Source organism: Lissotriton vulgaris, chromosome 3_2 (assembly GCF_964263255.1).
Source record: "Lissotriton vulgaris chromosome 3_2, aLisVul1.2, whole genome shotgun sequence".
In the NCBI taxonomy this organism is placed as follows: Eukaryota; Metazoa; Chordata; class Amphibia; order Caudata; family Salamandridae; genus Lissotriton; species Lissotriton vulgaris.
In genome coordinates, this window is record NC_141690.1 from 227427167 (window position 1) to 227447815 (window position 20649).

General features: G+C 47.5%; 1 protein-coding gene across 1 annotated transcript in view; it reads left to right on the top strand.

Annotated features, from left to right (window-relative positions):
• The window catches only part of KDM3A (lysine demethylase 3A), a 335469-nt gene that overhangs the window by 227708 nt on the left and 87112 nt on the right, over positions 1 to 20649 (top strand). The window contains exon 18 of the mRNA XM_086964259.1: positions 10414 to 10650. Coding sequence (XP_086820385.1) covers positions 10414 to 10650 — 237 coding nt within the window. The remainder of the gene's footprint in view (positions 1 to 10413; positions 10651 to 20649) is intronic.

A 20649-nucleotide genomic window follows, 5' to 3' on the forward strand; every position in this document is an offset into this window, starting at 1 on the left:
TCACAGGTATGTCCTCCTGAACTGGCCACTTATCAGTAGAGTTACACTTGGTTGGATTTTTTCTTGGCAGGAGGAGTATTTTATTGCCTTTGCAAAAATTGTGAAAAGCACCTAAAGCGGGTATTTTCCCCTCATTAGTACATATATTAAACAGTAAAAACAAGAAGAAGTATGCACTTTGCAATGTTCTGGAACAGCCAACTTAATGATCACTGGCTGCTAATTAAAGTAAACAGACAGAAAGGCGATTTATAAAAACGGAGACACTTTATAAAGACAATTTTCATAACATTGTATATTCTATTTGACTCTTAAATCCAATAATGAGGTGAACCAATGGCAGGTATTTGTTTGGAGAAGGTGGCAACACTACTTACGAGTGGGTTGACTATGCTGTCTAGGCATCCACGGTAAGGTAGACAGGCACACTATCAGAGGCTGTATCTTACTGTCTTAGAGCTCAGGACGGTTGTAAATCACTGCAAATCATGCATCAGTCCAGTTCACAGCTTACTGGTGTCACTCATGCTGCTGGAGAGCGGCGTCCAGTCACTGTGCGCTCGGTGACCCTGGCAGAATCAGACAGGGGTGCCTCGGGCCCCTCAGAAGTACGCAGATGTTTTCTTAGTCAGGTGGGGCGCAGAAGTGCCCCCCCCCCCTTCAACACTTGAAGAGCGGGTAGTTTCAGGCCTCCTACTGGACGGCTGCGATTGCCAGTGCCGCAGCATGGGAGGCCAGATGTAACAGTATTTAGGACATTTTACACTAAACATCCTCAGTGTCTATTTATTTATTTATTGTAGAGTTTTATATAGCGCGAACAAGACCCGTGGGTATCAGAGCGCTTGACATCGGAATAGGTTAACTAACATAAGTGATGACATTATAATAAACAACAGATATGAGGTAGATAATAGAATGAATATGATTGAGTGAGACGATATAAATGCAGATAAAACACAAGTGAAATTCGCATTAATTGGTTAACTAACATAAGTGTTGACATTACAAGAAACAAACAGATATGAGGTAGATAATAGAATGACTATGATTGTGTGAAACAAAGTATATGCAAACAGAAACACAAGTGCAATTCGCATTAAGAGGTGGGGTAAGGCTAAGCTTATATCATATGCCATGTGTACCGCCCAAGTGAGGTAGGCGATGGTAAGGTTTAGGCTTAGAAAAATGTTAACCTTTCTAAGACCAAAGCCGTTAAGAGGTAGATAGTAGTGTGGCTATGACTAGTGTGAGACGGTGTATATGAGAAACACAAGTCACCATGCAGTTCGCATTAAATTGTCCATTCGTGGGGTAAGGCTAAGCTGATATCATAAGCCACATACCCCCACAAGACTGAGGTAGGAGAGGGTAAGGCTTAGGCTGTGAGATAAGATATATTAGGTTTAGGCTGTGAGATACAGATATGTTATCACATTGCCCATCTGGGCATTAGGTATGGGTACATCTGCGTCTTATATAAAGCGCCAGTCTTGAGTCAAATTAGCTTTCATCTTATTCAAGTTGGCGCTTATCCTTCTGAGAGCAGCCCTAGATCCGGATAGTGTATCTATGCAAGGTATTTGCACATCATGTGGCTCTTCACTTCCCGCTTGAATGATGCAATGTTGCGAATCTTCCTAATGTTTGGAGGAAGAGAATTCCAGATTCTAGGGGCAGCTCCAGAGAACGCTCTGTTGCAAGTCTTTTTCTTTCGGAACCTGGCCAGCCGCAATAGCAATTCAGCGGCACTCCGACTTGGTCTGTCACCTCCCGATATCTTAATTTTCTTGGCTAGATATCTAGGAGTGTTGAAGTGTATCGCTTTATGGGTGATACATGCTAACTTCATTTGGATTCTGGCTTCATAAGGTAGCCAGTTTAATGCTTTCAAGTGAGGGGATATATGATCAAATTTCCTTGATCCTGTGATAAGTCTTGCCGCTGCGTTGAGGCAGGCTTTTAGCGGAGCTGTTGACATTTTTGGTAATCCTGCTAAGGTGGAGCATCCGTATTCGATCCTGGAGATAACAAGAGATTGGATTGCTAATTTTAGGTCAGCTTCAGGGATGAAAGGTCTCATTTTCCTTAAGTAGTTAAGGTGGAAGCGGGCACTTTTAGCCATTGCATTAATGTGTGCTTTCATGTCGAGGTTCTCGTCTAGGGTGATTCCAAGCGATTTAGCTGATTCGACTAGTGTTGGGGTGCAGTTTAGAGCAGTCACTAGTTTGGTCCATTCCCTTCTTTCCGAGTGGCACCTTGGTGGTGAAAGTAGGAACTCTGTTTTGTGAGCATTTAGCTTCAAGTGATTGGTGGATAACCATTGCAGTGCCTTTCCTAAGGACTCGTTCATCCGATCAATGTCTTCAACGGAGGCGACCTTTATGTAAATTTGCGTATCATCCGCATACATGTGGTAGGATATCTGTTATTCTCGGAGAATTTCTGTGAGTGGTTCGACATACAAGTTAAACAGGTCTGGAGAAAGTGTCGATCCTTGCGGGACTCCTATTGAGTTGGGACATGGAGTTGAGGTAGAATGATTGACCAGGAATCTTTGTGTCCTGTTCCGAAGGAAAGAGCCAAACCATTTCAGCACATTTCCAGTTAGTCCCATCCTATCTCGAAGTCTGGCCAGTAAGGCTTCGTGATTTACCGTGTCAAATGCAGATGACAGGTCTAGGAGAATCAGTAGGCAGGCACGATTTTGGTCTAGGGCTTGTAGCGCGTCGTCCACAATATGTAGTATAGCCGTTTCCGTGCTGTGTCCTGCTCTGAATCCTGATTGGCAGTCGTCTAGTAAGGAGAACTTGGTGATGTGTTGGCTTAGTTGACCCTGCACACAGTGTCGTGTCCGATATCAGTGATACCGAGTCATAATCGTGCACTAGCAATAAAAATTAAATTTGCATGTTAACACGTGGCTGGCACAGTCTCACTGACACTTTTGGCATAAAGTCTGTGCATTAATTATTTTGTCTAATAAAAAGCCGCACTCGGTCTGCAGACTCGTGGCTTGTGCTGGCTTCAGACACAGGTGGTACACTGAAAGAAGGTAAGGTTTTGTTTGAGTTTCAAGTCATGCTCACTCTGACCACTGCTCCTTTCATCGTGCGGCAGTCTCCGAATACATATCACAGATCATGCACGTCCTGCACTGCCTGGAGAGGGCGACTTTGTTAATAGTCTGTGTAAAACGGTTCGTACCTAGAGCAGCACTGCAGTCTGTGCATGTTAAACTAAATGTGCAAATCAAGTGTCTGTGGCCGCGAGTGCGGGTTGTGTGTTTGGTGCTGCCAACACTTTGGAATTTAAAATATTACAACACCAGCGCGCCGGAAAATTGTTTTATGCTCCACACTGTAGGCACACTTACTTTAGCACCAATGGCCTGTGCCACCGAGAGCAGCAACACGGCCGCCTGGCTCACCTCTCTCCGTGCCTGGTGAAAATCTCCCCTCGGCTCCAGCAAATGGTCACTGCTACCTCATTGTATACCCCCTCCTCCCCCGCAGCAAAGAAGGAGGCAATACACTAAACACCAGTGAGCTGCCCACCGCAGTCAGCTCCCAGAGGCAGCTATTTACTCTTGCGGGGGTCCCGCAGCATGAGCCAGCAAAGGAGGGGGCCATACTCTAAACCCCAGTGTTTTTTCTGGAAGGAATCCGCCGCCGCAGTCAGGGCCAGGAGGTGCCCTGACAGGAGTTTCTTGCTGCGCGAGATAACGAAGCTGGCAAGCCTATGCCGAGTACTTCACAGGTCATTATAAAGACCATTCACATGTTAACGAGGCTTTGTTGTTTATTTCACCCCTTCTTGCCAGACTGAAGTGTGGGAAGCCTCAACTACAGCAGGCATCCCAAGTCATTCCGAGTGCCCCGTCGGTAGCAAAATACCAGACAGCAGCGTGGTAAAATTTGCTAGTATTTTGCCGTTTAATAGATTTCCGTCTGTGTTTATATGTATAAATCCGTAAAAACGGAAAAAACGGGAGCCCTAGATATAGGTAACTATATCTAAAGCAAAGGGTGATTACACCACCTTGCCCCAGCTGTGGTGCAGCCAGTTGTGTCTGTTTAGATGGCCAGCCAGGGGTGGCATAATACATGCTTCAGCCCCTGGTAGGCCCTGGGTACACCTATGCCCTGGATACCGAAGGTATGCTGTACAGGGACTGATAAGGTGGCCCAGTACCAATTGGTAAATGCACCTAAGGTACATGCTTGTCAATTTAGAGAGAGAACAGCTAGGCTGTGGGTCTGATTAGCAGGCCCACAGCCAGGGAAAGTCGTAAACCAGTGAAGCAAAAAGCAAAAATCGGGGGTGACCATAGGATTGCAGACCCCACTCTCCTACAAGCGTCCACTCTTCACCTGATCGCGGCGACAGCCTCTGGTTCCTTCCTGGTTCCACTCCAGTCACTGGATAGTGACTTTGAACATTGTCCCCTCTGCTTTCAGGTCTTCAGCTTCCCTGATCCACCCGTGGATCACACCAGACATCTTCCTCCTGGTCGCCTGCAGCATCTTTTCTTTCAGGCTCCATAGACTTCAACGCAGAAACCGGACACGACTTTGCATCTATGCACCCGCAGCCCGTGGGTGAGGTAACAAGAGCATTTCGGTGCTCAAGGGTAGATTGACTCTCCTAGTGTCCAGATTCAGTCGTTTTAGTCCTACGTAGTCAGGATTGTCCGTACTCACCTTTTTCTTGAACTGTACTGTCCATAGACGTTGTTACGCATCTTGCGTGTGAGTTCACACTCTGCACACGCGTTCCGTGGGCCTCCTATTACTTACCTGAAGTTAGGGTAGCGTAGTCCCAGCGATCCTACAGCCTCTGGACACCTCCATTCCTTCTATCGACTTCCTTATACCACTTGTTCAGTATATGGTTTGTTGCGCCCCTAGGGCAACATTGTAACTCTTGCAACTTAACATATTTTTCTTAAGTCTTGTCATGTGCTTTGCCCTCTGACCTCATAAAGAGTTCAGAGGTGTATGTTAGTTAATAAATATCTTGTTTATTTACATAGCTACCTGTGTGGTGTCCTTTCACTTGGTATTCAAGGGGTTATATGTGGTAAAACAGCTGGCTTCACATGCCAAAAGAGTTTAGCCTAAGACTGCTTTGTCCATGCTACCATTAGGATAGTTGGTCTATAAGGTTGACTTACAACCAATCACCATAAGGGTTGTTTGGACTGATACAAGGTGATCACTAGAACTAGTGAGCATCATATATCAGGCCAACTTCTCACAGCATCTACGCCACCGACATCGCCTTTGCCTTCCCCGCCGGTTGACATCAGAAGCTGTCATAATTTTAATGGTACGTGCTGTCAAACGTTTCCATTTAACCTTGGAGATGCAGCAAACTGATTGCTTCCTCTATGATTTCAAAGATCAACCCCTCAAGCAAACCCATACCATCCCAATTATTGATTTTATTTGGGAAGAAGGTCTCAAACTTATGGCATGACCAAATTCCATCCCTGCTGCCCAGAAACGTTCGAGAAATTCAGCCACTCCTCTAACCTCTCCTCCAGACCAGGAAGGGCGCCGATTAGACTCCTATCGGCAACAAATTCACCACCATGGCTGCCACAACGGTCAGAGCGGCCAACTCCCTGGCCATCCTTGGAAGATATGACCGCCAAATGTGGTCTGAAATCGCAGCCCTGATTGACCAGCTCCCGGATTCTGTCCGAACAGAGGCCCGAATGATAGTCCAAGAAGGAGAGAATCTCTTCTGAGATTATTGACTGCGCTGTTGACATCTCTTCGACAGGGTTCAGATAACTTGCTGGAGCTGCTGTTTTACGACGCCAGGGCTGGCTCAAATCTACGGCTTTTCACCCTGAGGTGCAGGCGAGAATTCTTGATTTGCCATACGATGGTGATTCCCTGTTTGGCAAGCATGTCATCTAAAAGATCTGTTGTCTCAAGTCAAGATCATGATACAAAAAGGTGCTGTCGAAGTGGTTCCTCAAGCACAACAGGGCAGGGGCTTTTATTCCAGCTTCTTTTTAATCAAGAAAAAGTCGGGAGAGTGGTGCCCCATTCTGGACTTAAGAGCCCTCAACAAATTCCATCAAATCTCAAACTTTTCGAGAGTTGACTCTACTGGAAATTTTACAATACCTCAACCACTATCGACCTCCAAGATGCATATTTTCATGTGCCAATACATCACAAACACAGGAAATATCTTCGCTTCACTGTCTCATCGAAGCACTTCCAGTTCAAAGTACTGCCTTTCGGCCTTGGATCAGCGCAGAGAGTCTTCACAATAATCATGGCTCCGGTCGCAGCTTTCCTTCGCCTACAAGGCATTCAATTTTACCCTTATCTGGACGATTGTCTAATAAAAGCACACACACGTCAAACAGCAATACAGCAGCATACTCAGACTTGCCTGTCACTTTTCCGCACTTTGGGTCTTTCTGTCAATCGGGAAAAGTCTCATCTCCGCCCCTCACAACAGAGAATCTTTCTAGGAGCCTTAGTCGATTCCTGTCTGGCACAGGTGTTTGTATCACAGGAGCGACAACTCCGCATACTCAAGATGGTCGCTTTGCTAAAATCAAAAAAGTCAGTTTCTGTCCGGATCTTGAAATCTTTTCTGGGCATGGCCTCCTCTTGCATTCATCTGATTCCGCATTGCAGACTCCACATGAGTCATACAGGAGGAGGTGGACAAACAATGGAAACAAGTTTCGGGGTCGTTTAACGACAAAATCTACCTGCCCCCCCCCGCATTCAAACAGCTTTGGAATGGTGGGCTCACCTTCCAAATATCTCTGCAGGTCGGCCCTTCCTGGAAACAACTCCTACGCTTACCCTCACAACGGATGCTTCCTTGGAGGGTTGGGGGGCACACCTCAACAGACTGTCAGTCAAGGGCAAATGGACTGCATCTCAACGCACATTTCATATCAATCGTCTAGAACTATTGGCCATCTTCCTTGCCCTGAAATCTTTCCGGATGCTGACAATGCCACTCGCTGCTGGTACGGACAGACAACACCACCAGCATGCACTACCTCAACAATCGTGGAGGTACGAGGTCTCTTCTGCTTTCCAAGCAGGCACAAGAAATCTGGAATTGGGCGATTCAACACCAGGTTCACCTGACCGCAGTTCAGGTGCTGGGAGTCTCCAACACTCTTGCCGACTGTCCAAGCAGATTTCTGGCGGACAATCACGAGTGGGAACTCCACCAACCCACTCTGGAGTACATCTTTCGCCAGTGGGGCCATCCACAGATGGATCTGTTTGCGACCCCAACCAACCGCAAATGCCTACGCTTTGCAAGTCGGCATCCCCACAAAGAGTCGAGCGGGAATGCGTTTTCGATCAATTGGTCGAGCGAATTAGTCTACGCTTTTGCCCTGCTCCCTCTCGTTCCGCGCCTGCTGCGCAGGATGAAGCTCCAACCATGCCACGTCATACTGATTGCGCCCAGGTGGCCACGTCGCCCGTGGTTCTCGGACCTCCTCCGGTTGTCTCAGTGCGATCCGATACCTCTTCGCCCTCTGACTCACCTGCTCGCCATGAACAAAGGGAGGATTTGCCATCCGGATCCAGGCAGATCTCCAACTGCATGCTTGGAACCTGAAAACAATGTGTTCGCAGGTCTGAATATCACTCCGGAGCGCAGGAAGGTGCTGGCTCATGCACGTGCTCCTTCCACCATCAAAACATATCAATTGAAATGGAAGCCTTTTTGTGTTTGGTGTCACAAGGAAGCCCTTGATCCAATGCACGCCAAGCCAGAGCAAATCCTGCCTTTTTTCTTATCTCTAGCGAAGTCAGGACTTTCTCATTCCACTCTTAAAGTCTTTCTGGCAGCGTTTTCCCGCTTTTGGCATGATGGCACCACCTCTCTGTATTCTTTTTGGATCATTCAACAGTTCTTTAGAGACCTTTTTTGAATGTATCTGCCCATACGTCGTCCACCGCCTTCTTGGCGCCTGAATCTGGTTTTATCTCCTCTCACCTCCTTTTGAACCCATCCATTCAGCGGACTTAAAATTCCTCACGTGGAAGGTGGCTCTTCTACTCGCGCTTACATCATCAAGGCGAGTAAGTGACATCCAAGCATTCACGATACAACCTCCATTTCTTCAATTCTCTAAAGACGCTGTTACTTTACGGACAAATCCGAAATTCATTCCCAAAGTTCCTTCGGATTTCCATCTGAATGAGCCCGTCATTCTCAGAACTTTCTTCCCCAACCCTCCGTCTCCTGCTGAGCGGTCTCTCCATTCCTTGGATTTAAAACGTTGCCTGAAATTCTACATCCAGCGCGCCGCTCCTTTTCGAAAATCGGACCAGCTCTTTGTGGCCTATAACAGAGTTTGTAAAGGACAGGCAATCGGTAAACAATCTATTACTAGATGGATTTCTTCTGCCATTTCTTTCTGCCATTGCCGGGCCGGAAAGCCTCTCTCTGCTCTGGTGCGAGCACACTCGACAAGGGCTGTGGCATCATCTACCGCCCTCTTTGCTGGAGTGCCTCTGCGCCAGATCTGGAGAGCTGCAACGTGGTCGAGCAGACACACGTTTACGAGTCACTACTGTCTAGAAACAGCGGACGCTGCAGATGCTGCTGTGGGCCAAGCTGTGTTAGGAAATCTTTTAAACTAAGGTAAGCCTCTGTTGCTTCCCGCCTCCTGTCATTAAAGGTTTTGCCATATGTCTAAATGTATGCTATATAAATCATACTATGGTTGTACTTACTTGGTTGAAATGCCTTTTATGAATCATGTATTACTTTACGGCTTTCTACTCTAATTCAAACATGTGAATCTATGAAAGACGCCCCTAATACTGGAGAAGAACATTAGATACACCGCTCCAGTTCCTTACAACTCCGTCAGGAAAACGGCACTCGTAGACATACTGGTGCTCGCACTCGTGTTTATTTCACAGAGTTGACTCTGTGAAATAAACACGAGTGCGAGCACCAGTATGTCTAGGAGTGCTGTTTTCCTGACTGAGTTGTAAGGAACTGGAGCTGTATGTAATTGCGGGAGCCCACTACTTTTATGTACCATGGGACTCCCACTTCGACGACGGAATATTCAAGCATGTGAATCTATGAGAGACACCAATACTGGAGAACCACTGTTTACAGGTAAGTAACTAATGTTAATTGTTCTTACAAGGCTCATGGGACCACCTTTTGAACCTCTACACAAATGTGAACTGCAATTCCTTACATGGAAAACAGCTTTTCTAATAGCTATTACCTCTCTTAGGAGAGTAAGTGAGATTCAAGCTTTCACTATACAAGAACCGCTTTTACAATTACACCGTAATAAAGTGGTTCTCAGAACAAATCCCAAATTCCTTCCAAAAGTCATTACTCCGTTTCATTTAAACCAATCTGTAGCTTTACCAGTGTTTTTCCAAAACCCAGACTTTGTTGCAGAAAGAGCTCTACACACACTAGACGTTAAAAGCTCTACTCTGTTATATAGATAGGACCGAATCCTTTCGCAAAACAAAGCAATTGTTTGTAGCTTTCTCTCCACCACATAAAGGCAACCCATCTCTAAAGCTGGAATTGCAAGGTGGATTGTAAAATGTATACAGGTATGCTATCAAAAAGCAAAACTTATATTAACAGTTCCTCCTAGGGCGCACTGCACACGCAAACTAGGAGCCTCCATGGCTTTCTTTGGGAACATTTCCCTAGAAGACATTTGCAAGGCAACAACATGGTCTACAACACACACCTTCCCTGAACACTATTTTGTTGATGTGCAAGCCAAGCAGCAAGCTGCAGTAGGCCAAGCTGTCCTTAAAACTCTTTCAAACTACTGCAACAGACGCAGGTGACCACTGCTAGTGGAGAAACTGCTGCACAATCAATGCTAAGTGTACATTCTGCAGCTCATATGCCTTGAACGGAAAATGCTACTTACCAGTATGCATCTGTTCTTGGCATGTAGAGCTGCAGATTCTTACACGCCCTCCCGCCTCCCCGGGGCCTGTATCTGTTCCAGTTCTATCTGAATTAGATATACACGCATGGACATCCTTTCTTCTTTCCACAAACTCCATCATTTCCCTTCATGTTCATGGTGAAAAACAATCTAAGGATGGAGCAGATGCCCATGCGCACTATCGTCCAAAGGAGGAGTCGCCTATCTCGTGACTACAAAGACTTCTTCCAAGACGACAACCACATGCAATCATCCGAGCCCAACACCAGGTGGCGATCTAATGCACAGTTTAAGAATCTGCAGCTCTACATGCCAAGAACAGATGCATACTAGTAAGTAGCATTTACCTTTCTCAGTGTGGAAAAAGCCAACCAGGTGTAATTTAGCATCGTATTCTGTTGTGTTTTACAAGTCCGTGTTAGTCTTCTTTTGTTACAGATTTGTTCTTTTTAATCTAGGTGGATAATGGCCTGAAGAGTACACCGAAAATACTTGACGACATCTTTACCTCTCTAGTGCAGAACAAAACAGTCGCAGAAGTAGTGAAGAAACCTGAAGGATTAACTATACAATCAAGCCTAATGGGGTTTGATACCCCTCACTACTGGCTGTGTGACAACCGGCTACTGTGCTTACAGGATCCCACCCATAAGAACAATTGGAACGTGTTTCGGGAGTGTTGGAAGCAAGGACAGGTAAATTGTTTGAACTTTTATGCCTTTCTTTTAGTGTATTGTAATGTACGTTTAACCAAAGTTCCTAGCGATGTTGGGGAAGCCTAAATCATTGTCATCACCGTGCAAAAGATGTATACTCATGCCATCTAGTGTTGGGCACAGGCTTGTGCAAATTGCTTTTCTTCAAATAATTTTTGAATTAGATTTTATGACTGCTCCCTTCGCCCACAATGCACCAGAACAAATACTACACCTCAGGTTGCCCATCCCCCACCCTCCGCAACTATCTGGTTAAGGTATACCACTGCCATCTAGGGGACTGACCAAATCGGTTATGCTTCGGTGCTAGTGGTTCAAGATTCAACCCCAGCTACGGAAGAACTCACCGGATCGGCGATGGCACAGGGCTCCATTTTGAGCTATGTTCGCTCTACTTTCTTGATCAGGTCTTAATAACAATGTCTGTGGAGGGAGTTTTGAAGAAAACACCTTTCCAATTTTGCCATATTTACAATCTCAAATGCTGCGTCTCCAACCAGCACAGTTGTGTAACTTCTACTGTTCTTTGAAGCATGATGATTTGACCTACTCGGTGTGAGAGGACTTCAGGTAGAAAAGGCAGCCTGCTACAAACGCGAATGCCGCTGGGTACATCACAAGATGCAACATAGAGACTCGTCTGTGATACGAATAGGTTTTGTACCCAATGACATCGGCCTAGAGAAAGAAGAGCCTATGCTTTTAAGTAGCAGGGTGGCACAGGAAGAACAAAGCCTGGTGTTTTTCTATGCTGGGCTGCAGAAGTGCTCCCTTTTCTCCAGAGCAGAGGCCCCAGGGCAAAAACAGCAAATAGCTAGTTACCACCACCTCCTGTACCTTGGCCCAGTCACACCAGTGGATAGGGATGACCTTTGGGAGGATTACCATATCGATCCTAAGACTAACTAAATCTAGAACCCAATCCTGTCCCTGCCAAACTCCTCCACTGAACAATCTTCAAACGCCTCTCTCCCCGTCCTTCCCCCACACCCTCCCCAAAACCAACCATGGATGACAAAATTGCCAGTCATGCATAGCGTGGCACAACACAGTAAACTTCAACTCTTCGTGGTTGAGGAAGAGGGCATCCTTTTGGTGCAGAACTTAAAAGCCAGAGATTTTTCAGTTTCCTGAAAGCTATAAAATGCATTGGAAATGCAGCACAGATGCATTCAAGGACCTAGTCGAGATTAGTCACCTGCCTGCAGGTTGAAAAATATAAGGCTGCCATAGACAACCCATTTTACATCAGGGGCCAGGACCCGCATGACTCTGATATTGTACACTGTCAAAAAGAGAGCCTCGGAGAGGCTACAGGACATGCTTCTCCGCCAGGTCAGGAGGGCAAGAATCGCAATACAGCTGTTAAGAACATGGCTTTGAGGGCTGCCACTGTGCTGGATTTCCAATTTGTTTGGCCTACTCTCTAGATTAGATAGCCATGACAGGGGGTCGGTCACTAGTATGTTTTGAAAAGTTACCCCACAAGGTGGAGGCACACCCAGGTTTTGCCATTTCATTATCCACACAGCTGCCGAAGGAAGAGCTTATGGGTGAAACGCGTAGCAGCAACTGATTTGCTCAGAGGCTGTCATCTGGGGACCTGTGCTATTCTGGGGTGTCTCTTCCTTGTGGGGTAACTTTTCAAAACATATATCTACATATATAGATCGGTCCGTCTCTCGGTCCGTCCCTCTCTCTCTGTGCGTCTCTCTCTCTCTCTCTGTGCGTCTCTCTCTCTCTCTGTGCGTCTCTCTCTGCATCTCTGTGCATCTCTCTCTCTCTCTCGCTCTGCCTCTCTGCGTCTCTCTCTCTCTCTCTCGCTCTGCCTCTCTGCGTCTCTCTCTCTCTCTCTCTCTCTGCCTCTCTGTGCGTCTCTCTCTCTCTGCCTCTCTGTGCGTCTCTCTCTCTCTCTGCCTCTCTGTGCGTCTCTCTCTCTGCGTCTCTCTCTCTCTCTCTCTCTCTCTCTCTCTCTGCGTCTCTCTCTCTCTCTGCGTCTCTCTCTCTCTCTCTCTGCGTCTCTCTCTCTCTGCGTCTCTCTCTCTCTCTCTGCGTCTCTCTGCGTCTCTCTCTCTCTCTGCGTCTCTCTCTCTCTCTGCGTCTCTCTCTCTCTCTGCGTCTCTCTCTCTCTCTCTGCGTCTCTCTCTCTCTCTGCGTCTCTCTCTCTCTGCGTCTCTCTCTCTCTCTGCGTCTCTCTCTCTCTCTGCGTCTCTCTCTCTCTCTGCGTCTCTCTCGCTCTCTGCGTCTCTCTCGCTCTCTGCGTCTCTCTCTCTCTGCGTCTCTCTCTCTCTCTGCGTCTCTCTCTCTCTCTGCGTCTCTCTCTCTCTGCGTCTCTCTCTCTCTCTGCGTCTCTCTCTCTCTCGGCGTCTCTCTCTCTCTCGGCGTCTCTCTCTCTCTCGGCGTCTCTCTCTCTCTCTGCGTCTCTCTCTGTGCGTCTCTCTCTCTCTGCGTCTCTCTCTCAGGGGTGTGGAATTTTTTAAATAGTCTAGTTGTCCAGGGGACTAAAGGAAATAGAAATCTACTTGTCCTGTAAAGAGATCAACTTGTCCTAGCTGTTGCCTAAATGGATCTGCTGGTCTACGGGTTTTAAACCTATTGGTTCCTTTATTCTCACACACACCATAGGCTTGCATATCCCCATACACGACACAGAGTTATGAGTTCCTTCTCTCAACTCTTAGAGTATAGCATACATTCCCTTCACCCTCTATTTCTTTCCATGCTTAGTGTGTTGTGGTGGGAGAGCAGGGGGTGCTCTCCCACCACAGCCTACGTGTTCCCTTTCATATATTTTCTCACAATGCAGTCTTCCATTATGTTTCACTATTTCCTCAATTTCTTTCATTGCCATTTTCTCATCACAGGTCCAAGCTTACCTTATAGTATCCACTCTGTTGCCAGCAACACCATTCCCTTTTGCTTCCAATCTTTCACCACAGGCTGACTCCAGAAGTCTTGCTATATCAGCCACCCACCTTCAGCTACATACCTCTTTTTCATCAAATTTCTAACCATATGCAGGCTGTTCTGTCTGCACAGCTACTCTTCTACCATACTCTACATGTTTCCTTTTCCTCTACTCTTTTAACAAAATCTCCATTCCACTTCACCTAATCCCTGTCATTGCAGACTCCATTTCATTTCCACATCCTACCAGAGGCCCGTTCCCATTCATTCTCCAGCACACTGGCTTGAAATCCCCGTTTGTTTTGTGGCAACTGCTCCTTCTCACTTTGCTCCTACTCACAGACCTTAGGCTTCTTAGAACTCCATATTCAATATGTGAATTGAGCTGTGCTTGCTAGTGGTAAAACTTCTTCACTAAATGAAAATGCAGTCAGAGGGGAAATCCCGTGCACCCAACCATCTATTATTGCACTGGAAAGACAGACAAAACGAATTTATTTAATAGTCAGTTGAAGTGGCAATAGCCACTATGATCATGCAAAAGAAATAATTGTTCTGTTTTTTGGCACTAGCATAAGTGGGAACTAAGGGGGCTGTGCTTTGTTGTCTGGGACTTGATAAACATATACCAGACTGTCCTTAATTGTTTTCCGACAACAGTGTTGAGAAAAGTGGTCCATGTTAGTTGCTGATGCAGTTCAAACAGAAAGGTGGATGAAGCTGTAGGTGCAGGATTTTCTTTTCCTAACAAAATAAAGGTCCTGATATCCTGACTTCATTTGGAAATGTAAAGGGCAGGCAGATGTTGCGGCTATAAAATGTTCTGATAGCACAACCCCCGCCATCAGTCATGACACATTAATGTAGATTAACCACTGAGAAAGAACACTCCACTCTGAGGCAGATTAGAAGTTGGAAACCGTGCATTAGATTTTTTTGTGTGCACATTTAACTGTAAAATGAATTGGCATACTCTTTTAAATGGACCTGTAAAAATAAATACTTCCTTTTTAGTTACGATTCCACAGGTCGATCTAGAATTCACCCTGCATGTGAGGATGTTGAGTCATTGCTTCTTGCATCCTCTGTGTTTACAGTGTAAGGCAAGAGGGGGGTCGGGGCTGTAGTCCATATGGAAACTTGATCTGCAATGCTGCAAACAATCGCAAGGCAGGCGTGTGGGTTTTCCATGGCAGACTTGGTTACCTAATGACTAAGTAGTGACGGTGGCACTTGAAGACTGACACAGTGCGTTCCCATCAGCTCTGTATTACCTAAACAAATCTTTCATACTGCCTAAAGTACTTACATTTTTTCTCGCTCCAATGTTGTATTTTTTTCAAATAAGTTCTTTCTTGGGCTCTTCCTAAAATGCTTCACGCCCTGCAGAAGGCTTGCAGACTCCTAACAGCACAGTCAAGTAAAGAACTGCTTTACGCTGGCTCAGTGGGAATTCAAAATTATCAGATGTGTTTGGGGCTTTGATTCTGAGCAGAGTCGACTGTGTCCTGTGTAACGTTCATGCATTTCTCCATTGCACTTGTATGCCCTTAGCGCCCTGGGCTCGTACACACTTTTCGCTAACATGGAGCAACATTTTTAAACCAAATAGGACAACTGCACGCCAAAGAAAAAAAGAACATATTATAATTTCCTAACCGAGTACACCATCGAAAAGAGGGGCTAAAGGTCCACACGTTTACTAAACTTAACAGCTGATCTCAGCCTCGAGAACAGACTCGGGTTTCCAGTAAATCAGAGAGTGTAAAACATTTCCTTCCACTGGCGAGATTTGCCTCCACGTTTCTCATAGATTGTATTCAGAGTCGCCTCAGTGCGGGTTCTGTTTACCGTATTTACGGGTCAAAACAGTTACAGACAAGGAATTTTAGGCTGCTCGTTAAAAATAATTGACAGTCAGGTGTAGCAGTGTAGAAAGAATGTCTGCTTGCCCATCGGATAAAATAGAGTTTAAAGCTTCTTGTCTCTCACAAAAATCCACATGTTCCGGGCGTCGGGCGATATAAATTCCCCACCCCTGCTCTCTCTGTGCGTCTCTCTCTCTGTGCTTCTCTCTCTCTGCGTCTCTCTCTCTGCGCCTCTCTGTGCGTTTCTCTCTCTCTGCCTCTCTGTGCGTCTCGTTCTCTCTCTCTCTCTGTGCGTCTCGTTCTCTCTCTCTCTGCCTCTCTGTGCGTCTCTCTCTCTCTCTCTGCCTCTCTGTGCGTCTCTCTCTCTCTCTCTCTGCCTCTGTGCGTCTCTCTCTCTCTCTCTCTCTCTGCCTCTGTGCGTCTCTCTCTCTCTCTGCCTCTGTGCGTCTCTCTCTCTCTGCCTCTGTGCGTCTCTCTCTCTCTCTCGGTCTCTGTGCGTCTCTCTCGGTCTCTGTGCGTCTCTCTCGGTCTCTGTGCGTCTCTCTCGGTCTCTGTGCGTCTCTCTCGGTCTCTGTGCGTCTCTCTCGGTCTCTGTGCGTCTCTCTCGGTCTCTGTGCGTCTCTCTCGGTCTCTGTGCGTCTCTCTCGGTCTCTGTGCGTCTCTCTCGGTCTCTGTGCGTCTCTCTCGGTCTCTGTGCGTCTCTCTCGGTCTCTGTGCGTCTCTCTCGGTCTCTGTGCGTCTCTCTCGGTCTCTGTGTGTCTCTCTCTCTCTCTGTGCCTCTCTGTGCGTGTCTCTCTCTCTGTGCGTCTCTCTGCCTCTCTCTCTCTCTCTCTCTCTCTGCCTCTCCCTGCCTCTCTCTCTCTGCCTCTCCCTGCCTCTCTCTCTCTCTACCTCTCCCTTTCCCTCTCCCTGTGCGTCTCTCTCTGTGTGCATCTCTGTGCGTCTCTGTCTCTGTGCGTCTCTCTGTCTCTGTGCGTCTCTCTGTCTCTGTGCGTCTCTCTGTCTCTGTGCGTCTCTCTGTCTCTGTGCGTCTCTCTGTCTCTGTGCGTCTCTCTGTCTCTGTGCGTCTCTCTGTCTCTGTGCGTCTCTCTGTCTCTGTGCGTCTCTCTGTCTCTGTGTCTCTCTGTCTCTGTGCGTCTCTCTGTCTCTGTGCGTCTCTCTGTCTCTGTGCGTCTCTCTGTCTCTGTGCGTCTGTCTCGCTCTGCCTCTCTGTGCGTCTCTCTCTGCCTAGGTGAGTAAAATCGTTTTTGCTAAATCATACAATTTTAAAGAATTTCTTTAGGTTTCCAAATTCCACACTTAACCCCTCCCAGGCTCATGATGCGCTGAGCTCGCCATGAGCCACGGCGCTCCGGTGCTCATGACGAGCTCAGCTCGTCATGGCCTGTGGAATGCTCGGGTGCGGGGAGAATTCCCCTGCTGTGCTGGGCGTTCCACGGGAGCCAATGCACCTGTGACGAGCTCAGCTCCATGTTCTCCTATGGAGGAAAATATGGTTATCAATTTTTAGGTAAGTATTCAGTAGTGGGAGTTGAGGTTCTAGGGGTAAACTCGGGGGTCCTCCAGGGTCAGTGATGCACTTTTGTTAACACTCTCCACCCGGACGCTGAGGGTGTGAGGCCCAATGTTATCCATTGGAGGATAGGGGACCTCCGGTTGCTGGCTGCTGGCAAGCAGACCACTGGTTTGGGGGAGCAAAGCTCCTGATCTTTAGTTGAGGGCAAATGGGGAAACGGATGAGCACCAAAGGTGCACCCTCAGCGGCACTAGGACGGCCGGGTGCAGGGTGCTGTTTTGAGGTTGGATGCCCTGTTTCCAATGGCAAACCTCTGGTGGCAGGCAGGGAGACTAAGGGCTTCTGGGTGCGACCAGCACTTCGAGAGGTAAGTTGGGATGTATGGGGTTGGTTAGACACAGTCTGTTTGGGCACACGAAGTCGTGGGTGTCAGGAGCAAGGGTGACTTTTGGGGTCGGATCTTCTTACCAGCTCCTGGTGCTGAGCTCGAATTGAGCATGGGAGGGGTTAATAGGGCTGCCATCTATCACAATGTCACCATGCATTCAGATGAGGCAGAAGAGGACTTTTTACTAGACACTTTTGAACATTCCCAAAAATCTGTGCAAATACTGCCAATGATTAAAGGAGTTATTAAACATGCCCCAGAAGTGTTTAAAGATCCTGTACGGGCTAGAATCATAAACCCAAGGATAGAAAAAAGTACAGAGCAGCTCCTGGGGATCCTGCTTACATTAACACCTTGGCTGCTAAGGCAATTCCCATCCTGTGCTGGAAATTGCTATTCTTCTTTATTCATGACGAGCTCAGCTCGTCATAAGCACAGCTCCAGTGTGCCTCATGACGAGCTGAGCTCGTCATGAGCAGGGCAGGGGTTAAAGGACAGCTACCCTTAGACTCTCTAGTAGTTTCAAACGCTAGGAAAAGAGCAAATTTACAAACCTCAGGAGAAGCAACACCTCCTGATAAAGAATCCAAATTCATAGATGCTTCAAGGAAAAGAATAGCTGCCCTAGCTAGTAATGCATGGCGCATTGCTAACACACACAGGCCCTCCTCGCAAGATATGACGGGGCTCACTATGATCAGCTAGAGAAGCTCTTACAATATCTACCTGATCAATATAATGCACAAGCAGATGACCTCGTACAAGAGGGTTAGCTTATATCTATCGCCTCCATTAAATGCACACTAGATGTAGCAGACACTGCATCCAGGGCAAGAAAAACCAGTGTCCATCTTAGACGTCACGTGTGGCTACGCATTTCAGGATTTAAGCAAGAGGTACAGACTACTATCTTAAATCAACCATTCAACCAACACCAGTTGTTTGGTCCAGAAGTACACAGCTCTTGAAAAAATGAAAAAAGACACAGCCAAGTTTATGGGAGCTTTGCAGTCCACCCAAGCAAGAGGCTCCTTTTGTCGCTCCTTTTACAGAGGAGGCTCCAAACAAGCTGGAGCAGACAATTCAGCTTCCTTTTAAACTAATACACAAGCATCCTCTAATAAAGGATTCTTTAGAAGGGGCTACAGAGGTAATAACAATAAGGTTAGAGGTCTAGGTAACAACAACAATCGATCCTCTTCCACCACTAAACAGCGACTTCCTTCAGCTCCCCCAACAGCATACCACTCCTGTAGGGGGGAGATTACCACAGTTCCTACCTGTCTGGAATTCCATCACAACAGACAAGTGGGTAAGACAATTATCCAGTATGGTTACTGCCTAAAGCTTACAGCTACCCCTCCAAATATGCTACCCAGACAGCGTCCAATGTGCACAGAACATCTAACGCTGCTCCAACAAGAGGTTCTCTCATTGCTACAAAAAGATGAAATAGAGCTAGTTCCATTGCAACATCAAGCAGCAGGGGTCTACTCACTCTACTTCCTAATACCCAAAAAGGAAGGGACACTAAGACCAATTCTAGATTTGAGGCCTCTCAATCTGTATATACACTCAGATCATTTTCACATGAACTTTACAAGTGCTCCCATTATTGCAACAAGGCGATTTCTGTAGTAGGGGATATCTGTGTAAAGTCATAATCTAGTGAATAGTCCCGCCCATGTGCGTGGACCCCGGAGCAAGCAAAAATGATCTCTTAAAGTGTTGAAAAGATGCAGAACTGCACAGACACTTGAGAGAATTTAAAGACAGATAATGCAGCCTATAACCAGGCTACTCTGCCCAGTACTTACACTAGAAATTCCACCAAAAATCCACAAACAGCAAAGTCTGTCCAGATTTCCCTTGCCTCAGCAGCAAAAACCCTCTGGAATGATAGAGAGGAAGACATGGACAGACAAGCCCCATAGGCTGCCATTATGTGGCTAAAAACAGGATACTGTGCCTTTAAGAGAACTTTCCAGAACTTCACAGTATCCCAGAATGCCCTGCAGGTCCCTTTTACTTTCAGTTCTTTTTTCCGGCTCCTGCAAGCAGGACCCTGGAGCATTGAGCTCTCCCTTTTCAAGGGTTTTTGGTGTTTTTTCACTGCTTTTTCAAAGCTAAGTGCTTTCAAAGTACGTTGGTGCCTTTCTCCTTGGTTTTTGCACTCTGTTTTATGTTGAATATGCCTGCATTATTCGACAAATGCCCGGAGTGCTCCAGGAAGAAGGCCAAATCGGATCCCCATGAGGTGTGTATCCTCTGCCTTCCTTGGGCTTCATCTGCCTATGCTGAGGCCTATGGGAGGCTCCCCAGGGGCAGGAAGACCAGCAAGCGTCCCCATTCTCCGTCTGGGTCGATTGCACCGACTACGGCGTCGAGAGGGATGACTACGGTCTGTTCCCCGCCGTCTGGACGAAACGACGTCGACGCACGGGGTCGAAGGACCTTACAAGGCCACCATCGAAGTCTCCGGTGACTATTTCGTCGTCGTCCTCGAGTGATCGGCGTCGAAAGGCCCGGCGTCTGCGCTCGCCGTCGAGGCGACTCCGCCGTTCGCCGTTGGCGAAGAGGAGACGATCGTCGTCGAGGAGATCCTCGTCGTTGAGGAGTGGATCGCCGTCGAGGCGCAGAAGGACGCCGTTGAGGCGCAGAAGAACACCGTCAAGGCGCAGAAGGTCGCCATTGAGGCGGACGTGGTCGCCGTCGAGGCGAAGGCATTCGACGCCGAGGAGAAGACGCTCGACGTCTGGTCGCTGTTCTTCGACGTCGAAGAAAAGTGGAAGGAGACCTGACGCCATGGGAGGTTCGCAAACGTCCCAGGCTGGTGAACAAGGCGGTTCACCGGGCTCGGTGTATTCCGAGGTGTATACCCCGTCACGGATGGCGACTCCACCGCCTCCATTGCCGAGGGGTCCCCCTCCGAGGAACCCTACGCCTCCTCAGTTACCACCACCTCAGCCTGGACCTCGGTTGCCAGAAAAGCCGCCTCCGGTTCCTCCGAGGTTGGTCTCACTGCCTAATCTTCCGACCCCTCCCAAAGGGACACCTAGGCCAAAGGCCCCGGCCAAGCCTAATTCACCTTCTCCGGTGGAACCGGCGGATCGCCCAAGGCCGAGGAAGTCACGATCATGCTCCGGACGGAGAGGAAGATCGAGGAGTCTACGCAGATCCTCCACCAGATCAAGGCGATCATAGGAGAAGGGGATCTAGGTCCCGCACGGACTCCTCCAGAACCCGCTCCTACTCACAGACTTTGTTGGGCTCCCCAGGGACCAGATTGTCTCCGGTGG